The sequence below is a fragment of the Rhea pennata genome, unplaced genomic scaffold (genome assembly GCF_028389875.1).
Source record: "Rhea pennata isolate bPtePen1 unplaced genomic scaffold, bPtePen1.pri scaffold_118, whole genome shotgun sequence".
Taxonomy (NCBI): domain Eukaryota; kingdom Metazoa; phylum Chordata; class Aves; order Rheiformes; family Rheidae; genus Rhea; species Rhea pennata.
The window spans coordinates 128,403-147,037 of NW_026907606.1; the positions used below are offsets into that span (position 1 = coordinate 128,403).

Sequence of the window (18,635 nt, forward strand, 5' to 3'; positions counted from 1 at the left end):
CGTGGCCCCGAGGTGTTTCGGTGGCCGGGTGGGCCCAGGCGTCCGAGTGTCTGGGCACTCCCAGGTGTCTGGATGGGCCCAGGCATCCGGGAGGTCCCAGGCGTCTTAGCGGGCCCAGACGTCCGAGCAGGCCCAGATGTCTGGGTGGACCCAGGCATCCGGGAGGTCCGAGATATCCGAGCAGGCCCAGGTGTCCCTGTGGGCCCAGGCGTCTGCGAGGCCCCAGATGTCTGAGTGGGACCAGACATCCGAGTGGGTCCAGATGTCTGAGCGGACCCAGGTGTCCAAGTGGGCCCAGGCATCCGGCAGTGCCCAGGTGTCTGGGCAGGCCCAGGCGTCTGAGCAGGCCCAGGTGTCCAGGTGGTCCCAGATGTCCGAGCAGACCCAGATGTCTGGGAGTCCCCAGGTGTCTGGGCAGACCCAGGCATCTGAGTGGGCCCAAACATCTGAGGATGCCCAGGTGTCCAAGAGGGCCCAGATGTCTGAGTAGACCCAGATGTCCGAGCAGGCCCAGGTGCCCGAGTGGGCCCAAGTGTCTGAGCAGGCCCAAGTGTCTGGGAATCCCCAGGTGGCCGGGCAGGCCCAGATATCCAGGAGGTCCCAGGCATCTGGGAGGTCCCAGACATCCGAGCGGGCCCAAGTGCCTGAGTGGGCACAGGTGTCTGAGCAGGCCCAAGTGTCTGGGAGTCCCCAGATGTCCGAGCAGGCCCAGGTGTCCAGGTGGTCCCAGATGTCCGAGCAGACCCAGGTGTCTGGGAGTCCCCAGGTGTCTGGGCAGGACCAGACATCTGAGCACGCCCAGCTGCCCGAGTGGGCCCAGGTGTCTGAGCAGGCCCAAGTGTCTGGGAGTCCCCAGGTGTCTGGGCAGGCCTAGACATCTGAGCACACTCAGGTGCCTGAGTGGGCCCAGGTGTCTGAGCAGGCCCAAGTGTCTGGGGGTCCCCAGATGTCTGAGCAGGCCCAGGCACCTGAGTGGGCCCAGGTGTCCAGGTGGTCCCAGGCATCTGGGAGGCCCCAGGTGCCTGAATGGGCCCAGATGTCCAAGCGGGCCCACGCATTTGGGAGGCCCCAGGTATCTGAGTGGGCCCAAGCGCCTGAGTGGGCCCAGGCATCCGGGTGGGCCTCAGGGCTCCAGGGCGATGAGGCGCACGCGGAACGGGCGGCAACGCAGCACGGTGCCCGCTGTGACCTCCAGGCTTGGCAGGACGCCGGGCGCCGGTGGCTCCAGACGGAAGTGGCGCAGGATGTGGCCCAAGAAGACAAGGAGCTCGGCGCGCGCCAGCCCCTCGCCCAGGCAGGCCCGGGCCCCACAGCCGAAGGGCACCAGTGCCCGGCCTGGCGCCGCCGCCAAGAACCGCTCTGTGGGGTGGGGTTGAGGGAGGAGGCATCAGGGGCCCAGGCATCCGGGAAGGGCCCTGGCATCTGGGAGGGACCCAGGTGTCCAGGAGAGACCCAGGTGTCTGAGGAGGGGCCCAGGAGTCCAGGAGGGACCCAGAAGTCCAAGAGGGACCCAGGAGTCCAAGAGGGACCCAGGAGTCCAGGGGAGGGACCCAGGAGTCTGGGAGGGGCCCAGGTGTCCTGGAGGGGCCCAGGCATCCAGGAAGGCACCCAGGTGTCTGGGGAAGGACCCAGGAGTCCAGAAGGGGCTCAGGAGTCTGGAGAGGGACCCAGGAGTCCAGGAAGGGGCCTAGGAGTCCAGGAAGGGGCCCAGGAGTCCGGGGAGGGGGCCCTGGTGACTGGGAGGAGCCCAGGCACCCAGGAGGGACCCAGAAGTCTGGGAGGGACCCTGGAATCCAGGGAGGGGCCCAGGAGTCCAGGGAGAGGGCCCTGGTGACTGGGAGGGGCCCAGCTGCCTAGGAGGGGCCCAGGTGTCCGGGAGGGGCCCAGGTGTCCAGCGCACCTGGCAGAAAGTCCTCGGGCCGGTGCCACTTGTCGGGGTCGTGGTGGGCGGCGAAGAGGTTGGGGATGAGCAGGGAGTCGCGGGGCACCGGGATCCCTGCGATGCTGTGAGACACAGGGAGCCACTGGGAGAGACTGGGAGAGACTGGGAGAGACTGTGAAGGGACTGAAAGGTGCTGAGAGCGGACCAGAAGGGTACTGGGAGGTACTGGAGTGACTGGGAGGCACTGAGAAGGGACTGGAAGGCATTGGGAGTGACTAGGGGCCACTAGGAGAGACTGGGAAGGGACTGAAAGGTGCTGGGAGGGTACTAGAAGGCACTGGGAGCAACTGAGAGGCACTGGGAGGGGACTGAGAGGCACTGGGAGTGACTGGAAGAGGCTGGGAAGGGACTGGAAGGGGACTGGGGGGATACTGGGGGGGCACTGGGAGGCGGTTGTGATGCACTGGGAGCAATTGGGAAGGACTGTGATGCACTGGGGAGGAACTGGGGGTGCATTGGAATGTACTGGGATGCACTGGGAAGGGACTGGGATGACTGGGGATGTACTAGGAGGCACTGGGAAGGCACTGAGAGGGCCTGGGATGTACTGGGAGAGACTGGAAAAGGACTGAGATGCACTGGGAAGGGACTGGGATGCACTGGGATGTACGGGAAGGGACTAGGAGGGGCTGGGATGCACTGGGGAGGTACTGGGAGGCTCTGTGTGGGGGCTGGGATGGACTGGAAAGGGACTGGGATGCACTGGGAGAGCACGGGGGAGATACTGGGCAGCACTGGGAGGGGGCTGGAATGCACTGGCATGTACTGAGAAGGGACTGGGAAGCACCGGGATGTACTGGGAGGAACTGGGATTTTCTGGGAGGGACTAAGAGGCACTGGGTTACACTGAGAAGGGACTGGGAGGAGACTGGGATGCACTGGAGACCCTCCTGCCCCTCCCCACAGTAACCCCAGGCTTCCTGGGCCACCCTGGGAGCTTCCACCCTGCCCCATACTGGTGCGTACTGGGTACCTGGTGGGGGTGCAGGCGCGGTGGGGCAGCGCCAGGGGGGCCGGCGGCCGCAGCCGCAGGCTCTCGCCGACGATGGCGGCCAGGAGGCGCCGGGAGCCGCCGGCCGCCTCGGCCCGGGCGCCCGCCGCCACCTGCCACGCGCCGGCGTCACGCGTGTGCGAGGCGCCCGCAGCCGTCGTACACGCGCGCGTGCGAGGCACCCGCGGCCGCTGCACCCGCTGGCATCATGCACGTGCAGCCACCCCATCAGGCACGTGTGCAACATCTCCCCCCCTGCAGTGCCACGTGTGTGCAAGGCTTGTGCTTTGCGTGTGCATTGCGTGTGCACATGGCATGTGAACAGCGTGTGCACGGCATGTGCATAGCATGTGTATGGCGTGTGCATTGCATTTGCCTAGAGCATGCACAGCATGTCTATTGCATGTGCATAGTGTGTGCACAGCATGTGCGTAGTGTGTGTATTGCACATGCATGACATGTGTATGGCATGCACCTGGCCTGTGCATGGCATGTGTCTGGCATGTGCATGGCATGTGCATAGAATGTGTGTGCCGGGTGCGTGGTGTGTGCATGGCTTATGCACGGTGTGTGCTTCAGGTGTGCATGGCATGTGCATTGCATGTGCAAGGCACGTGCATTGCATGTGCATGGTGTGTACATGGTGTGTGCATTGCGTGCGAATAGTGTGTGTACTGCATGTGCATAGCATGTGCATTGTGTGTACATGGCATGTGCATTGTGTGTGCATAGCCTGTGCATAGTGTGTGCATGGCCTATACATGCAATGTGCACAGCACGCGCTTTGTGTGTGCATAGCATGTGCATTGCATGTGCATGGTGTGTGCATTTCATGTGCATAGCATGTGCGTGCCGTGTGCGTGGTACCTGCATGGCGTGTGCACGGCCTGGGCATGCTGCGTGCATAGCATAGCATGTTCTTGGCGTGTGCTTGGCGTGTTCCCCGCCTACCTCAGGCCGGTGCAGCAGGAAGGCGACGGCCCAGCCCAGGGCGGCCGCCGTCGTCTCGGTGCCGCCGATGAACAGATCCACCAGGGCCATGTGGAGGCGCCCGGGGCCCAGTGGCCCCCCCCGGACGCCGGGGTCTGGCCACAGCTCGCCCAGGACCCCCCCGGCGGGGCAGCCGGCCGCCTGCACCCCCCACCCCCACCCCAAAATATGTCAGCCGCCGGACGCCTGGGCCCCATCCGGATGCCTGGATGCTTGCATCCCTCTCGGACGCCTGGGCCCTCTCCCGAATGCCTGGGCCCCCTCCTGGGTGCCTGGGTTCCCTCTCGGACACCTGGGCCCTTCCTGGATGCCTGGGGCCTTCCCGGACGCCTGGGCCCGCTGGAAGCTTGGATCCCTCCCCCTGGGCTGCTGGATCCCTCCCGGACGCCTGGGCCCCCATCTGGGCACCTGGGTAACCCCACCCGGATGCTTGGGTCCTTCCCGGACACCTGGGCCCCCCTGGACACTTGGGTCCTTTCCCTGGATGCCTGGGTCCCTCCCGGATGCCTGCCCCCCTCCGCCCAGATGCCTGGTCTCCCCAACCCCCACCCCACCCCGGCCCGGACGCCTGGGCCCCCACCTCATGCCGCTGCAGCTGGGTCTGCACGAAGGCGTCGCGGCGCTCGACCAGGCGCAGCAGCTCCCGCAGTGCTGGGTTGGGCAGCGCCTGCAGCTGCCCATCAGCCCGGACGCCTGGGCCCCCCAGGATGCCTGCCCCCCCCTCCCCCCGGATCCCTGCGACTTCTGGGTTCCCTCAACCCCCTGAGATCTGGGTGCTTCTGAGCCCCCTGGATGCCTGGGTCCCCCCCAAGTCCCCCCAGGTCCCTCTGACCCTCCTCGGACACCTGGGCCCCCCGACACTCCTCAGACACCCGGGTCCCTCTGACCCTCCTTGGACACCTGGGCCCCCCAGACAACTGGGTCCTTCCAGTCCCCCCGGACATCTGGGCCCCCCTGAGACCCCCTGGGTCCCTCTGACCCTTCTCAGATACCTGGGTCCTTCCAGCTCCCCACCCCAGACGCCTGGGACCCCCTGAGACCCCTGGACACCTGGGTCCCTCTGACCCTCCTCGGACACCTGGGTCCTTCCAGACCCCTCCCCCCCCCAAATGCCTGGGCCCCCCGACACTCCTGCCCCGGACGTCTGGGTCCCTCTGACCCACCTGGACACCTGGGTCTTCCCAGCCTCCTGGAAACCTGGGTCCCCTCAGCCCTCCCGGACACCTGGGCCCCCTCCCCGGACGTCTGGTCCCCCACCCCTACCCCCAGCCCAGGGCTCACCCGCAGTGGGGGCAGCAGGTCGAGCACCCGCACGCTGGCCCTGCCCCACAGCTCCAGTAGCCCCATGATGCAGCGGGTGAAGTCGCGCACCTCGGCCTCGGGGGGCATCTACGGCGACCCGGACACCTGGGCCCCCTTCCCGGATGCCTGGGCCCCCTTCCCAGAACCCTGGATTCCCTTCTCACATGCCTGGGCCCCCTGGACACCTGGGTGTCCTGGATGGCGGGACCCCCCTGGACACCAAGGTCACCCCGGACACCTGGGCTCCCCTGGACACCTGGGTCCCTCCTGGACGCCTGGGCCCCCTGAACAACTGGGCCTCCTGGACACCTGGGTCCCTCCCCAGACACCTGGGTCCCTCCCGGACACCTGGGTCCCTCCTGGACACCTGGGCCTCCTGAACAACTGGGCCTCCTGGACACCTGGGTCCCTCCCCAGACACCTGGGTCCCTCCTGGACACCTGGGTCCCTCCTGGACGCCTGGGTGCCTCCCGGACGCCTGGGCCCCCTGAACAGCTGGGCCTCCTGGACACCTGGGTCCTTCCCCAGACACTTGGGCTCCTCTGGACACCTGGGTCCCTCCCTGGACACCTGGGTCCCTCTCGGATGCCTGGGCCCACTGAACACCTGGGTCCCCTAGGTCCCTCCCTGGACACCTGGGTCCCCTCCTGAACACCTGGGTTGTCCCTAGACACCTGGTTCTCCCCGGACACCTGGGCCCTCTGGACATCTGGATCCCTCGAGACATCTAGGTCTTCCCCACCCCCTCCACCAACTCAGATGCCTGGGCCCCTCTCCCGGATGCCTGGGCCCCTTTCCCGGACTCCTGGGCCCCTCTCCCTTTACCAGGGAGCCGAAGACGAGGCTGCAGATGGTGCTGCAGGTGCGGAAGGCGAAATCCTCGGCCACGTCGGCCGGGGCCCCCCGGTAGCGCCGCAGGTCCTGGGGGTGGGGGGGGTCATCAGGGGTCATCGGGGGTCATCAGGGGTCGCGCACGCCGCGGCGCCCAATTCGGGCTGAATTGCGGTACTTTCGGGTCTCCGGGGGGAACGGAGAGGTTTTTTTTTTTTTGGGGGGGGGGAGCGGTTGGGTTTTTTTGGGTGCAGGCATTTTGGGATGATTTGGGATGGTCTTGGGGGGGGGCCAATTATGGACCCTTGGGGGGGGGGAGGCCGCTGGGTGGATTTGGGGTGATTCGAGGGCTTTTGGGGGTCTTTCGGGCTCATTCTGCCCATTATTGGCGCTTCTCTTGGGGAGGTTTTTTCGGGGGCGATTGGGGGGGGGTTTGGGGGGCATTTCAGGGCCTTTGGGGGCAATTTAGGGCTCTTTTAGGCAATTTGGGGGGCATTTGAGGGGCGTTCTGGAGCATTTCCTGGGATTTAAAGAACATTTTTGGGGTGTTCCAGGGTGTTTGGGGGACTTGGGGGCATTTTGGGACCATTTTAAGATATTTGGGGTCATTTGGGGGGCATTTCAGGAGGGGGGTTGGGGGCATCCGGGGCCATTGCACAGGGCGAGTTTGAGGGGATTTGGGGGGCATTTTCAGGTGTTTTCGGGCATTTGGGCAGAATTTGGAGAAATTAGGGAACATTTGGGGCATTTTAGGACATTTTTGGTCATTTTGGGGCATTTTTGGAGGTGATTTAAGACACTCCGGGGTTGTTCTATGGCATTTTGGGGGGTATTTGGGAGCATTCCCTGGGTGTTTGGGGGCATTTCTTGGCATTCGGGGGTGTTTGAGCACATTTTGGAGGGCATTCGGGGACATGTTTTGGCATTTGGGGGCATTTGGGAGAGCGTTTGGGCATTTTGAGGTGTTTTGGGGCCTTTTGGAGGGCATCTTGGGAGCATTTTTTGGCATTTTGGGGTACTTTGGAGGGCGTTTGGGGACATTTTGAGGTGTCTGGGGGCATTTTTTGGCATTTGGGGGCATTTTGAGGTGTTTAGGGGCATTTAGGGGCATTTTGGAGGGCGTCTTGGGGTATTTTGGAAGGCATCTGGAGGCACGTTTTGGCATTTGGAGGCATTTTGGAGGGCATTTTGGGGTGTTTTGAGGTGTTTTGGGGTGTTTAGGAGCATTTCGGAAGGCATTTGAGGGCATTTTGAGTTGTCTGGGGACATTTGGGGGGCATTTAGGGGCATTTTGGAGGGTGTCTTGGGGCATTTTGGAAGGCATCTGGGGGGCACGTTTTGGCATTTGGGGGCATTTGGGATGTTTTGAGGTGTTTTGGGGTGTTTAGTGGCATTTTGGAGGGCATCTTGGGGGCACTTTTTGGTGTTTGGTGGCATTTTGGAGGGCCTTTGGGGGCGTTTTGAGGTGTTTGGGAGCGTTTGGGGGCGTTTTGAGGTGTTTTGGAGTGTTTGGGGCATTTTGGAGGGCGTCTTGGGGGCATTTTTTGGTGTTTGGTGGCATTTTGGAGGGCCTTTGGGGGCGTTTTGAGGTGTTTGCGAGCGTTTGGGGGCGTTTTGAGATGTTTGGTGGACGTTTGGGGTGTTTTGAGGTGTTTTGGGGTGTTTAGTGGCATTTTGGAGGGCGTCTTCAGGGCATTTTTTGGTGTTTGGGGTCATTTTGGAGGGCATTTGGGGGCATTTTGAGGTGTTTGCGAGCGTGTTGGGGTGTTTGGAGGGCGTTTTGAGGTGTTTGGGGGCGTTTTTTTTGGGGGGGTCTCACCTGGCAGAGGGCCTCGGCCTGCTGGCTGAGGATGGCATCGAGGTGCCCCTGGGCCCGGGCCAGGGCGTCGCGGGTGGCCCGGCGCTGCCGCCGCCACCCCGGGGAGATGTCGCCCAGCGCCAGGTCCTGCCCACCCCGCGACACCAGCCCCGCTGTGGAGGGAGGGGAAAAGGGGGCACCCATGGGTGCTGTGACCCACGGTGCCCCCCCCAGTCCTATAGGCCCCCCCCCCCGGCTCCATAGGGACCCCCCTGCCCCATAGGGACCCCCCCATAGGACCCTCCCCACCCCCTAGTGTCCCCCATGCCCTATGGGCATCCCCCCATGCCCCATAGGGGACCCCTGCCACATAGGGCCCCCTGCACCCCATAGGGCCCCCCCTGCCCCATGGGCACCCTCCGTGCCCCATAGAGCCCTCCCCAGGCTCCCCCAGCCCCATAGTGTCCCCTGTGCCCTATAAGGCCCCCCTTGACCAATTGAGCCCTCTCATACTCCATAGGGCCCCCCATGTGCCATAGGGCTCCCCCTGCCTTACAGCCCCCCAAGCCCTATAGGGACACCCCATACCCATAAGGACCCTCATCCTACAGCTCCCCTCCATAGTCTCCCTCCTGCGCTATAGACACTCCAGCCCCATAGGCTCCTCTCAGGCCTATAGGGCTCCCCTACCCCTATAGCCTTCCCCCTCCAACCCCATAGACACCCCTAACATCCCCCCTGCAGCCCTATAGAGGATCCCAGCCCCTCAAGACCCCCCCAAGCCCCATAGGCCCCCCCCATCCTATAGCCCCCCTCTATGGCCCTCCCCACCCTATAGACATCCTCAGCCCCAGAAGGTCCCTCCCAGCCCCATAGGGTCCCCCCAGCCCTATAGTGGCCCCACCCATACTCCCACACCTGGGTAGTTATGGGGCACCCGGTGACCCCCCCCTCCCATAGCCCCCCATATCCCCCCCCTGCCCCATAGCCCCCATAGCACCTGCACCCTCGCACCAAGGTAACTGGGGGGGTGCCCAATGCAGCCTCCCCCCCCCATAGGACCCACAGCATCCCCATAGCTCCCCTACAGCACCCATAACCCCCCACAGTACCCCATACCACCCACATCCCCTACAGCACTCTCAGCCCCTATAGCCTCCACAGCACCTACAGGCCCCAAAGCCCTCCCATAGCCCCTATAGATCCCACAGCCCCCCTATAACCCCTACAGTCCTCATTGCCCCCTCCATAACCCCTATAGCCCCATAGCTCCCCCATGACTCCTATAGCTCCCATAGCACCTAGAGCCCCCATAGCCTTCCTATAACCCCTACAGACCCCTCAGCCTCCCATACCCCTCCCATAGCCTCTATAGCCCCCATAACCCCTATAGCCCCAAGAGCTCCCTCACAGCGCCCATATCCCCCACAACCTCCACAGCCCTCCGATAGCCCCCCCCCCCAGCACCTCACAGCCCCCGTGATGCCCACAGCCACCACGGTGCCCCTGGAACCCCCTATACCCTCCCCATAGACCCTATAGCCCCCATACCCCCCCCGGCCCCTGGGCGGTACCCAGGTAGATGGGGGGTTGCCCAGCCTGCAGCCCCCCATAGTGGCCCCCATAGCCACTATAGCCCCACTCCCACAGCCCCTATAGCCCCCCCCCCATAGCATCTATCACCCCCTGGGGCTGGGTGATACCCAGACAGCTGGAGGGACACCTGATGCAGCCCCCCCCCCACTATAGGGCCTGTAGCCTCCATATCCCCCCCTATAGCCCCTATAGAGCTCCTATAGCCCTGGCAGTACCCAGGTAGCTGGGGGGGGGGCGACTGGTGCAGGCCCATAGCCCCTACATACTCCCCCCATAACCCCTATAGGGCCCCTATAGCCTTGGCGGTACCCAGGTAGCTGGAGAGGTGCCCGACGCAGGTCCCCACCCCATAGGGCCCATAGCTCTCCCATAGCCCCCCCCCCAGCCCCTATAGGGCCCCTACAGCTCTGGCAGTACCCAGGTAACTGGGGGGGGGGCACCTGACACAGGCCCCCACCCCATAGGGCCCATAGCACCCCACAGCCTCCATAGCCCCCCCCACCCCCAGCCCCTATAGGGCCCCTATAGCTCCGGCAGTACCCAGGTAGCTGGGGGGGGGGGCGCACTTGACGCAGGCCCCCACCCCATAGGGCCTATAGCACCCCACAGCCTCCATAGTGTCGTCGTCCCCCCTGCCCCTATAGCCCCTATAGGGCTCCTATAGCCCTGGAGGTACCCAGGTAGCTGGGGGGGGGGGGCCGGCACAGGCCCCCACCCCATAGGGCCCACAGCCCCCCATAGCCTCCATAGCCCCCCCTCCAGCCCCTATAGCCCCTATAGGGCCCCTATAGCCCCAGTGGTACCCAGGTAGCTGGGGGGGGGGGCCCCGGCGCAGGCCCCCACCCCATAGGGCCCACAGCCCCCCATAGCCTCCATAGCCCCCCCAAGCCCCTATAGGGCCTCTATAGCCCCGGCAGTACCCAGGTAGCTGGGGGGGCGCCCGGCGCAGGCACCCCAGCGGCGGGTAAAGGCCTCCCGGATGGTCTCCACCGAGCTCAGCACCAGCACATCTGGGGGGGGGGGGACACGACTTGGGGCACCCCGAGACTTGGGGGGGGGTGCCCGACCCCCCCCAACAGGGACCCCCGAGCACTGAGGTGGGCTCAGACCCCTCCCCCAAAACCCTTTAGGTCCCCCCAAACCCTCCCCAGGACACTTCCAAAACCCCCAAGGGGGGGGGGAGTCCAAAAACGCTGGAGCCCCCCCAAACCTGGGGGAACCCCTAAATCCCCTGGACACTCCAAAACAGTTCGAGGGGTCCCCCCAAAATCTCCGGGGAGGTCCCGAAATCTCTAGGGGGTCCCCAAAACCCTAAAGGGACCCCAAAACCACCTGGGGGGGGCCCAAAAGCCCCTGGAGCCCCCCAAAGCTCTTGGAGGGTCCCCAAAACCTCGAGGCTGCCCACAAACCCCCCCCCGGGGAGCCCCCCAAACCCAGAGTAGGGTCCGGGGCACAGAAACCTGGGGGGGGCTCCTGAAATCCCCAGGGGCTCCAGAACTCCCTGGAGTCCCCCCAAAAAACCCTGAGGGTGCCCCCCAAAATCCTAGGGGGCCCCCTAGAACCCCCAAGAGTCTCCCAAAACACTGGGGGGGAGGTCTCCACCCTACTCTGGGGGGGTGCACGGTGCGGGGAAGGTCTCAGGGGCTTTTGGGGGGGCAGGGTGAGATTTGGGGGTGCAGGAGTGATGTGGGGGGGTGCAAGGCCTGGTGTGGGGGTGCTTTGGGGGGCAGGATGAGATTTGGGGGTGCAGGACTGATGTGGGGGGGTGCAAGGCCTGGTGTGGGGGTGCAGGGGGGTTCAGGTGGTTTGGGGGTGCCAGGTGAGATGGAAGAGCTTGGGGGAGTCTAGGGAGAAGGGGGGGTCCCAGACGGTTTGGGGGGTGCAGGGCAGGATTTGGGGGTGCAGGGGCGTCTCAGGCGGTTTTGGGGTGCAGGGCTGGATGTAGAAGTGCAGGAGCTGGTTTGGGGATGCAGGTCCCAGTTTGGGGGTGCAGGGAGCTTGCAGGCAGGTTGGGGGGGTGCAAGGTCCGGTTTGGGGGTGCAGGACAGGATTAGGGGGTGCAGGGAACTCTCAGGTGGTTTTGGGGGGCACAGGGCCCGGTTTGGGGGTGCAGGTCCCAGTATGGGGCCCAATGTCCGGTTTGGGGGTGCAGGTCCCATTTCAGGGGTGCAGGGCAGGATTAGGGGGTGCAGGAAGCTCGCAGGTGGTTTGGGGGTGCAGGGTCCAGTTTGGGGGTGCACGTCCCGGTTTGTGGGGTGCAGGGCCCATTTCGAGAGTACAAGGCAGGATTAGGGGGTTCAGGGAGCTTGCAGGCAGTTTGGGGGTGCAAGGTCCGGTTGGGGGGTGCAGGTTCCGGTACAGGGGCACAGTGTCCGGTTTGGGGGTGCAGGTCCTGGTATGGGGGTGCAAGGTCCACTCTGGGGGTACATGCAGGTCCCAGTTTGGGGGTGCAGGGCAGGATTAGGGGGCACAGGGAGCTTGCAGGTGATTTGGGGGAACATGTCCTGGTTTGGGGGTGCAGGTCCCAGCTGGGGGGAGCAGGGTCTGGTTGGGGGGGAGCAGGTCCTGGTTTGAGGGTGCAGGCAGGATTAGGAGGTGCTGGGAGCTCGCAGGCGGTTTGGGGCACAGGGTCCAGTTTGGGGGTGCAGGGCCCGGTTTGGGGGGGTGCAGGGGTCTTTTCGGGGGTGCAGGGCAAGATTAGGGGGTGCAGGGAGCTCGCGGGTGGTTTGGGGGTGCAGGGCCCGGTTTGGAGGGTGCAAGGCCCATTTCAGGGGTGCAGGGCAAGATTAGGGGGTGCAGGGAGCTCGCAGGTGGTTTGGGGGTGCAGGGTCCGGTTTCGGGGTGCAGGTCCCGGTTTGGGGGTGCAGGTCCTGGCTGGGAGGCAGCAGGGCCCAGTTTGGGGGTGCAGGGCAGGATTAAGGGGTACAAGGAGGTCGCAGGAGGTTTGGGGGCACAGGGACCAGTTTGGGGATGCAGGTCCCAGTTTGGGGGTGCAGGTCCCGGCTGGGGGGGGGAGCAGAGTCCGATTTGGGGGCGCAGGTCCCAGTTTGGGAGTGCAGGTCCCGGTATGGGGGGGTGCAAGGTCCACTCTGGGGCCGCAGGTCCCGGTTTGGGGGTGCAGGGCAGGATTAGGGGGGTGCAGGGAGCTCGCAGGCGATTTGGGGCACAGGGTCCAGTTTGGGGGTGCAGGTCCCGGTATGGGGGGGTGCAAGGTCCACTCTGGGGCCGCAGGTCCCGGTTTGGGGGTGCAGGGCAGGATTAGGGGGCGCAGGGAGCTCGCAGGCAGTTTGGGGCCGCAGGTCCCTCTTTGGGGGCGCAGGTCCCGGTTGGGGGGGGTGCAGGTCCCCAATGGGGGGGGTGCCCCTCCGCCCCCTCCACTTCACTCCCCACCCCCCCCCCGGGGCACTCACCGGTGCCGCCGAGGCGCAGCCGCAGCGCCGGCCCGTAGCGCCGCGCCAGGGCGCCCAGGTGCCGGGGGGCCGCGGGGTGCAGCAGGTGCGCGGCGGTGCCGAGCAGCGGCAGCGCGGGGGGGCCCCGGGGCCGCCGCTCCCCCCCCGCGGCCGCCGCCGCCGCCCGCCGCCGCCCCGCGGCCGCCGCCAGCAGCGGCACCAGCAGCAGCAGCAGCAGCAGCAGCGGCGACATCGCCGGCGATCTGGCGGCTGCTGCCCCAGGCCCCGCCCCCTCTGGGCGAAACCACGCCCCCCACCAGCAAAGCCACGCCCCTCCTCTGGGCGAAGCCACGCCTCCCTCTGTGCAAAGCCACGCCCCCTCCGCGCAACCACCGGGCAAAAGCCGCCCCCCCCCTTGCCGGGGTGGATGCGCGCGTGTGGGCGGGGCTTCGCTCGGGGGCGGGGCTTAGCTCAGGGGGCGGGGATTCGCTCGGGGGGCGGGGCCTGGGGTCCCCCGCTCCGCTCTTCTCCTTATTATCCTCATTATTATTACCGCTATTATCATTATTTTCGTTATTATCATTATCCTTGTTGTTATTGTTTATCATTATTATTGTTATTATCATTATCATTATTATTATTATTGTTATTATCGTTATGATTGTAATTATTGTTATCATTATCATTATTATTATCATTATCATTATTATTATTGTAGCTATTATTATTTTTGCTATTATTGTTTTTGCTACTAGTATTACTGCTATTATTATTTTTACTATTATTTCTATTATTGTTGCTACTATTATTGCTATTATTATTATTGTAATTACCTGTTATTGCTCTTATTATTTGTTTTTGATATTACTATTGTTACATTCTTGTTATCATTAATATTATTATCATCAGCTTCCTTAACATTATTATCATTAGTATTATTGTTATTATTGTCATTTCATTATCATTCCTATCATGATTAGTTATTATTATCATTATCGTTATTATTATCGCTATTAATTATTATTTATTATTCTCATTCTCATTATCTTCATTAATATTATCTTCATCATTATCAGTTACTATTATCATTGTTATTATTGTTATTATTATTCTTACCATCAATATTACTATTATCATTATCGTTGTGATTATTATCAGTGTTATTACAATTATCATTATCAATATTATCATTATCAATTTTATTATCATTGCTATTATTATTATTATTAATTTTGAGCATTTTTCTTTCTTTTTTGTTTTATGAGAGGGTTTTTTGGGGGGAGGGCGACACGGTTTTGGGTGCCTCCCCCCTGTCCGAGCCTTCCCATGGAGGGGTGCGGAGGTGATATTTTGGGGGGAAAACAGGTCAATTTGGGTTTCTTTTTTTAGGGAGGGTGTCCTCAGTGCTGGCAGGGGTTTGGGGTGAATTCCAGCAGTTTTGGATCAACCACCCCACCCCAAAGATGGAGAGACACCGACAGGGTGGGACCTTTAATGCAGCAATCTGGGGTGGAACCAGTCGATTTTGGGGCCGTGCATTTTTTGGAGATAGATATTCTTGGTACAAGGGCACATTTTGGGGCAAAATCCAGCAATTTGGGGTCCACCACCTCCTCCTGAAGCCTCAGAGACACCGATGGGCTGAGACCTTCAATGCAGCAGTCTGGGCTGGAATCAGTCAATTTGAGGGATCGTGCATTTTTTGGAGATAGATATTCTTGATACGAGGGCAGATTTAGGGGTGAAATCCAGCAATTTGGGGGCAAAATCCAGCAATTTGGGGTCCACCACCTCCTCCTGAAGCCTCAGAAACACCGATGGGCCGAGACCTTCAATGCAGCAGTCCGGGGTGGAATCAGTCAATTTGAGGGATCGTGCATTTTTTGGAGATGGATATTGTTGGTACGAGGGCAGATTTAGGGGTGAAATCCAGCAATTTGGGGGCAAAATCCAGCAATTTGGGGTCCACCACCTCCTCCTGAAGCCTCAGAGACACCGATGGGCCGAGACCTTCAATGCAGCAGTCCGGGGTGGAATCAGTCAATTTGAGGGATCGTGCATTTTTTGGAGATGGATATTGTTGGTACGAGGGCAGATTTAGGGGTGAAATCCAGCAATTTGGGGGCAAAATCCAGCAATTTGGGGTCCACCACCCCATCCCGAAGCCCCAGAGAGGCAGAAAGACCGATGGGGTTGAAACCTTTATTGGAACAACGCGGGGGGAAGGAGACCATTTTTTGGGGGTGGGATTTTTGGGGTGGGAGATGCTTTTTTTGGGGGGGTTCTTGGGCAGTTTTTTGGGGTGAATCGCGGTGCTTTGGGGTCAGATGCCGTTGTCGAGGCCACGGAGGCGCCGGGCCAGCTGCAGGTCCTTGGGGAAGAGGGTGACGCGGCGGGCGTGCAGGGAGCACAGGTAGGCGTCCTCCAGCAGGCGCACCATGAAGGCCTCGGCCGCCTGCGGGGGCACCCCCAAAAAAAAATGCAGCCGGCTTCCCCCCCCCCAACATGCAGCCCCTCGATGGGGCACCCCAAAATGTACCTCGCAATAGGGTGCCTCAAAAGGCACCCCCGCCAAAAAGGGCGCCCCAAAATGCACCTCCTCAGATGAGCATCTGAAAATTCACCTTGCAAAAAGGCACCCCAAAATTGCCCCCCAAAAGGGCACCTCAAAATGCACCCCCAGAAAAGGGCACCCCAGAACCCACCCCTTCCATAGGGCACCCCAATATTTACCCCCTCAATAAGGCACCCCCAAAATCCACCCACAAGGTTGGGGTGCTCCAAAATCTATCCCGCAAAGATGGGGGACTCCAAAATCCATCCCAGGGATGGGGCCCCCCAAAGCAGCCCCCCCCAAAATGCACCACCCACAGGTGAAGGACCCCAAATCCCACCCCCAGAACGGTACCCCCCAAATCCATCTCTTTGGGGTACCCGCAAATCCATCTCTTAAAAGTTGGGGGACCCCAAAAGCCCTCCAGGGCTGAGGCACCTCAAAACAGGAGTCCTGCACTCCCCCCCAGCACCCTGGGGTGTCCCATGTCCCCCCCATCCATGTCCCTGTGTCTCCCATCTCCGTGTCACTCCATCCCCTCATCCCAAATCCATGTCCCCATGTCCATCTCCATTTCACTCCATCCCCTTGTCCCACATCCACGTCCCGTGTCCCCCACCTCCATGTCACTCCATCCCCTTGTCCCATATCCACGACCCCGTGTCCCCCACCTCCATGTCACTCCATCCCCTTGTCCCCACATCCCTGTCCCCATGTCCCCCATCTCTGTGTGACTCCATCCCCTTGTCCCTGTGTCCCCCATCTCCATGTCACTCCATCCTACTCCATCCCCTTGTCCCCTCATCTCCACGTCCCCCTCCCTGTGTCCCCCTATCCTCATGATCTGCCCCCCCCATGTCCCTCTGACATCCCCATGTCACCCTCCTGGAGGGCAAGCAGGGCGGTGGCCTGCCAGTGATAGTCCACTCCCCGCGTGAACATCAGGCAGATCTCCCGCACCTGGGACAGGCCACCGGGATGAGGGGGACCCATCCCTGAGGACAGTGGGGACATGGGCATGGCACGGGGACCCGGGGGGGGGGGATACAGGGATTGTCACTGGGGAGATGGGACAAGGTGGGGGGACATAGGACATGTCACAGGGGACATGAGACATGTTGGCCATATCACCGGGGACGTAGACACCTCAGCGGGGACATGAAGGGACACAGGGTGGGAACATGGGACCTGTCACTGGGGGCACGGAAGGGACAGCGGACAGAAGATGACATGAGGAAACCACATCACGGGGAGACACGGGGGACCTCTCTCTGGGGTCAAGAGACACGAGGGACACAGGACATCTGTCATGGGGGACATGGGAGGGGGCACCCATCACCAGGACGTAGGGGAGGACATGGGACATCTGTCACTGGTGACAGGGGATACGGGGGACCTGTCACAGGAGGACGCAGGGAACCTGTCACTGGTGGCACAGAACATGGGGGACCCGTCACCAGGGACACGGGGGACCCATCATGGGGTGGGGGGACACCATGTCATGGGGGAAGGGGGACAACCAGCACCTCGCTGGAGACGAGGACACGGGGAGGCACCACGACACTGGGCGGGGGGACACAAGGCCACTGGGGGAGGGGGACACACACCCAAGGCCACCGCATCACCCCAAGGACAAGGACACGAGAGGCGTCACGGGGCGCGGACACAAGGACATGGTGGGGGGGGAGGGGACACCATGTCCTGTGGCACTGTGTCCTTGGCGACAGGGAGATGGGGGGGCGACAGGGAGTGGGAATTTTGCAGCGATTTTGGGACTATTTGGGGGAGTTTTGGGGTCACAGGGAAGGGAAAAGGGCAGCCAGGGGAGAGAGAGGGCAGATTGGGGGGAGGTCCGAGGTGGGGAAGCTGGGTGCCTGCGGGGGTGTCAGGAGTCGGGGGGAACTTTGGGGGGGGATCTGGGTGCTGCGGGGGGGGCAGGAGTTGGAGGGCTTTGGGGGAGGGAGCTGGATGCCTGGGGGGGCAGGAGTCGGGGGAACTTTGGGGGGGGATCTGGGTGCCTGGGGGGGGGCAGGAGTCGGGGGAACTTTGGGGGAGGGAGCTGGGTGCTTGGGGGGGGGCAGGAGTCGGGGGAACTTTGGGGAGGGAGCTGGGTGCTTGGGGGGGGCAGGAGTCGGGGGAACTTGGGGGAGGGAGCTGGGTGCTTGGGGGGGGCAGGAGTCGGGGGGAACTTTGGGGGAGGGAGCTGGGTGCTTGGGGGGGGCAGGAGTCGGGGGGAACTTTGGGGGAGGGAGCTGGGTGCTTGGGGGGGGCAGGAGTCGGGGGGAACTTTGGGGGAGGGAGCTGGGTGCTTGGGGGGGGCAGGAGTCGGGGGAACTTTGGGGGAGGGAGCTGGGTGCTTGGGGGGGGCAGGAGTCGGGGGGAACTTTGGGGGAGGGAGCTGGGTGCTTGGGGGGGGCAGGAGTCGGGGGGAACTTTGGGGGAGGGAGCTGGGTGCTTGGGGGGGCAGGAGTCGGGGGGAACTTTGGGGGGGAGCTGGGTGCCTGGGGGGGGCAGGAGTCGGGGGAACTTTGGGGGAGGAAGCTGGGTGCTTGGGGGGGGGGCAGGAGTCGGGGGGAACTTTGGGGAGGGAGCTGGGTGCCTGGGGGGGGGCAGGAGTCGGGGGAACTTTGGGGGAGGGAGCTGGGTGCCTGGGGGGGCAGGAGTCGGGGGAACTTTGGGGGAGGAGCTGGGTGCTTGGGGGGGCAGGAGTCGGGGGGAATTTTGGGGGAGGAAGCTGGGTGCTTGGGGGGGCAGGAGTCGGGGGGAACTTTGGGGAGGGAGCTGGGTGCTTGGGGAGGGCAGGAGTCGGGGGGAACTTTGGGGGGGAGCTGGGTGCCTGGGGGGGGGGCAGGAGTCGGGGGAACTTTGGGGGAGGAAGCTGGGTGCTTGGGGGGGCAGGAGTCGGGGGGAACTTTGGGGGAGGGAGCTGGGTGCCTTGGGGGGGGCAGGAGTCGGGGGAACTTTGGGGGAGGGAGCTGGGTGCCTGGGGGGGCAGGAGTCGGGGGGAACTTTGGGGGAGGGAGCTGGGTGCTTGGGGGGGGCAGGAGTCGGGGGGAACTTTGGGGGAGGGAGCTGGGTGCTTGGGGGGGCAGGAGTCGGGGGGAACTTTGGGGGAGGGAGCTGGGTGCCTTGGGGGGGCAGGAGTCAGGGGGGAACTTTGGGGGAGGGAGCTGGGTGCTTGGGGGGGCAGGAGTCGGGGGGAACTTTGGGGGAGGGAGCTGGGTGCCTTTGGGGGGGCAGGA

General features: G+C 62.8%; 2 protein-coding genes across 2 annotated transcripts; both read right to left on the minus strand.

Moving 5' to 3' along the window:
• Positions 1–1,025: 1,025 nt before the first annotated feature.
• On the minus strand, positions 1,026–12,978 carry LOC134154162 (steroid 21-hydroxylase; the record flags this gene model as incomplete). The annotated part of the gene is made up of 11 exons (XM_062600874.1): positions 1,026–1,359; positions 1,901–2,004; positions 2,916–3,046; positions 3,885–4,064; positions 4,504–4,590; positions 5,205–5,312; positions 6,051–6,146; positions 7,876–8,027; positions 10,371–10,480; positions 11,810–11,867; positions 12,861–12,978. Coding segments are annotated over 11 exons (1,380 nt in total), but the record flags the coding sequence as incomplete, so codon positions are not given.
• Positions 12,979–15,027: 2,049 nt separating this feature from the next.
• LOC134154163 (histone H3-like centromeric protein A) lies at positions 15,028–16,413 on the minus strand. Its single transcript, XM_062600875.1, has 2 exons — positions 16,278–16,413; positions 15,028–15,296 (listed from the first exon to the last, which is right to left on the minus strand). The coding sequence occupies exons 1-2, from the start codon at positions 16,411–16,413 to the stop codon at positions 15,163–15,165; spliced, it is 270 nt and encodes an 89-aa protein (XP_062456859.1). The 3' UTR covers positions 15,028–15,162.
• Between the last annotated feature and the right edge of the window lie 2,222 nt (positions 16,414–18,635).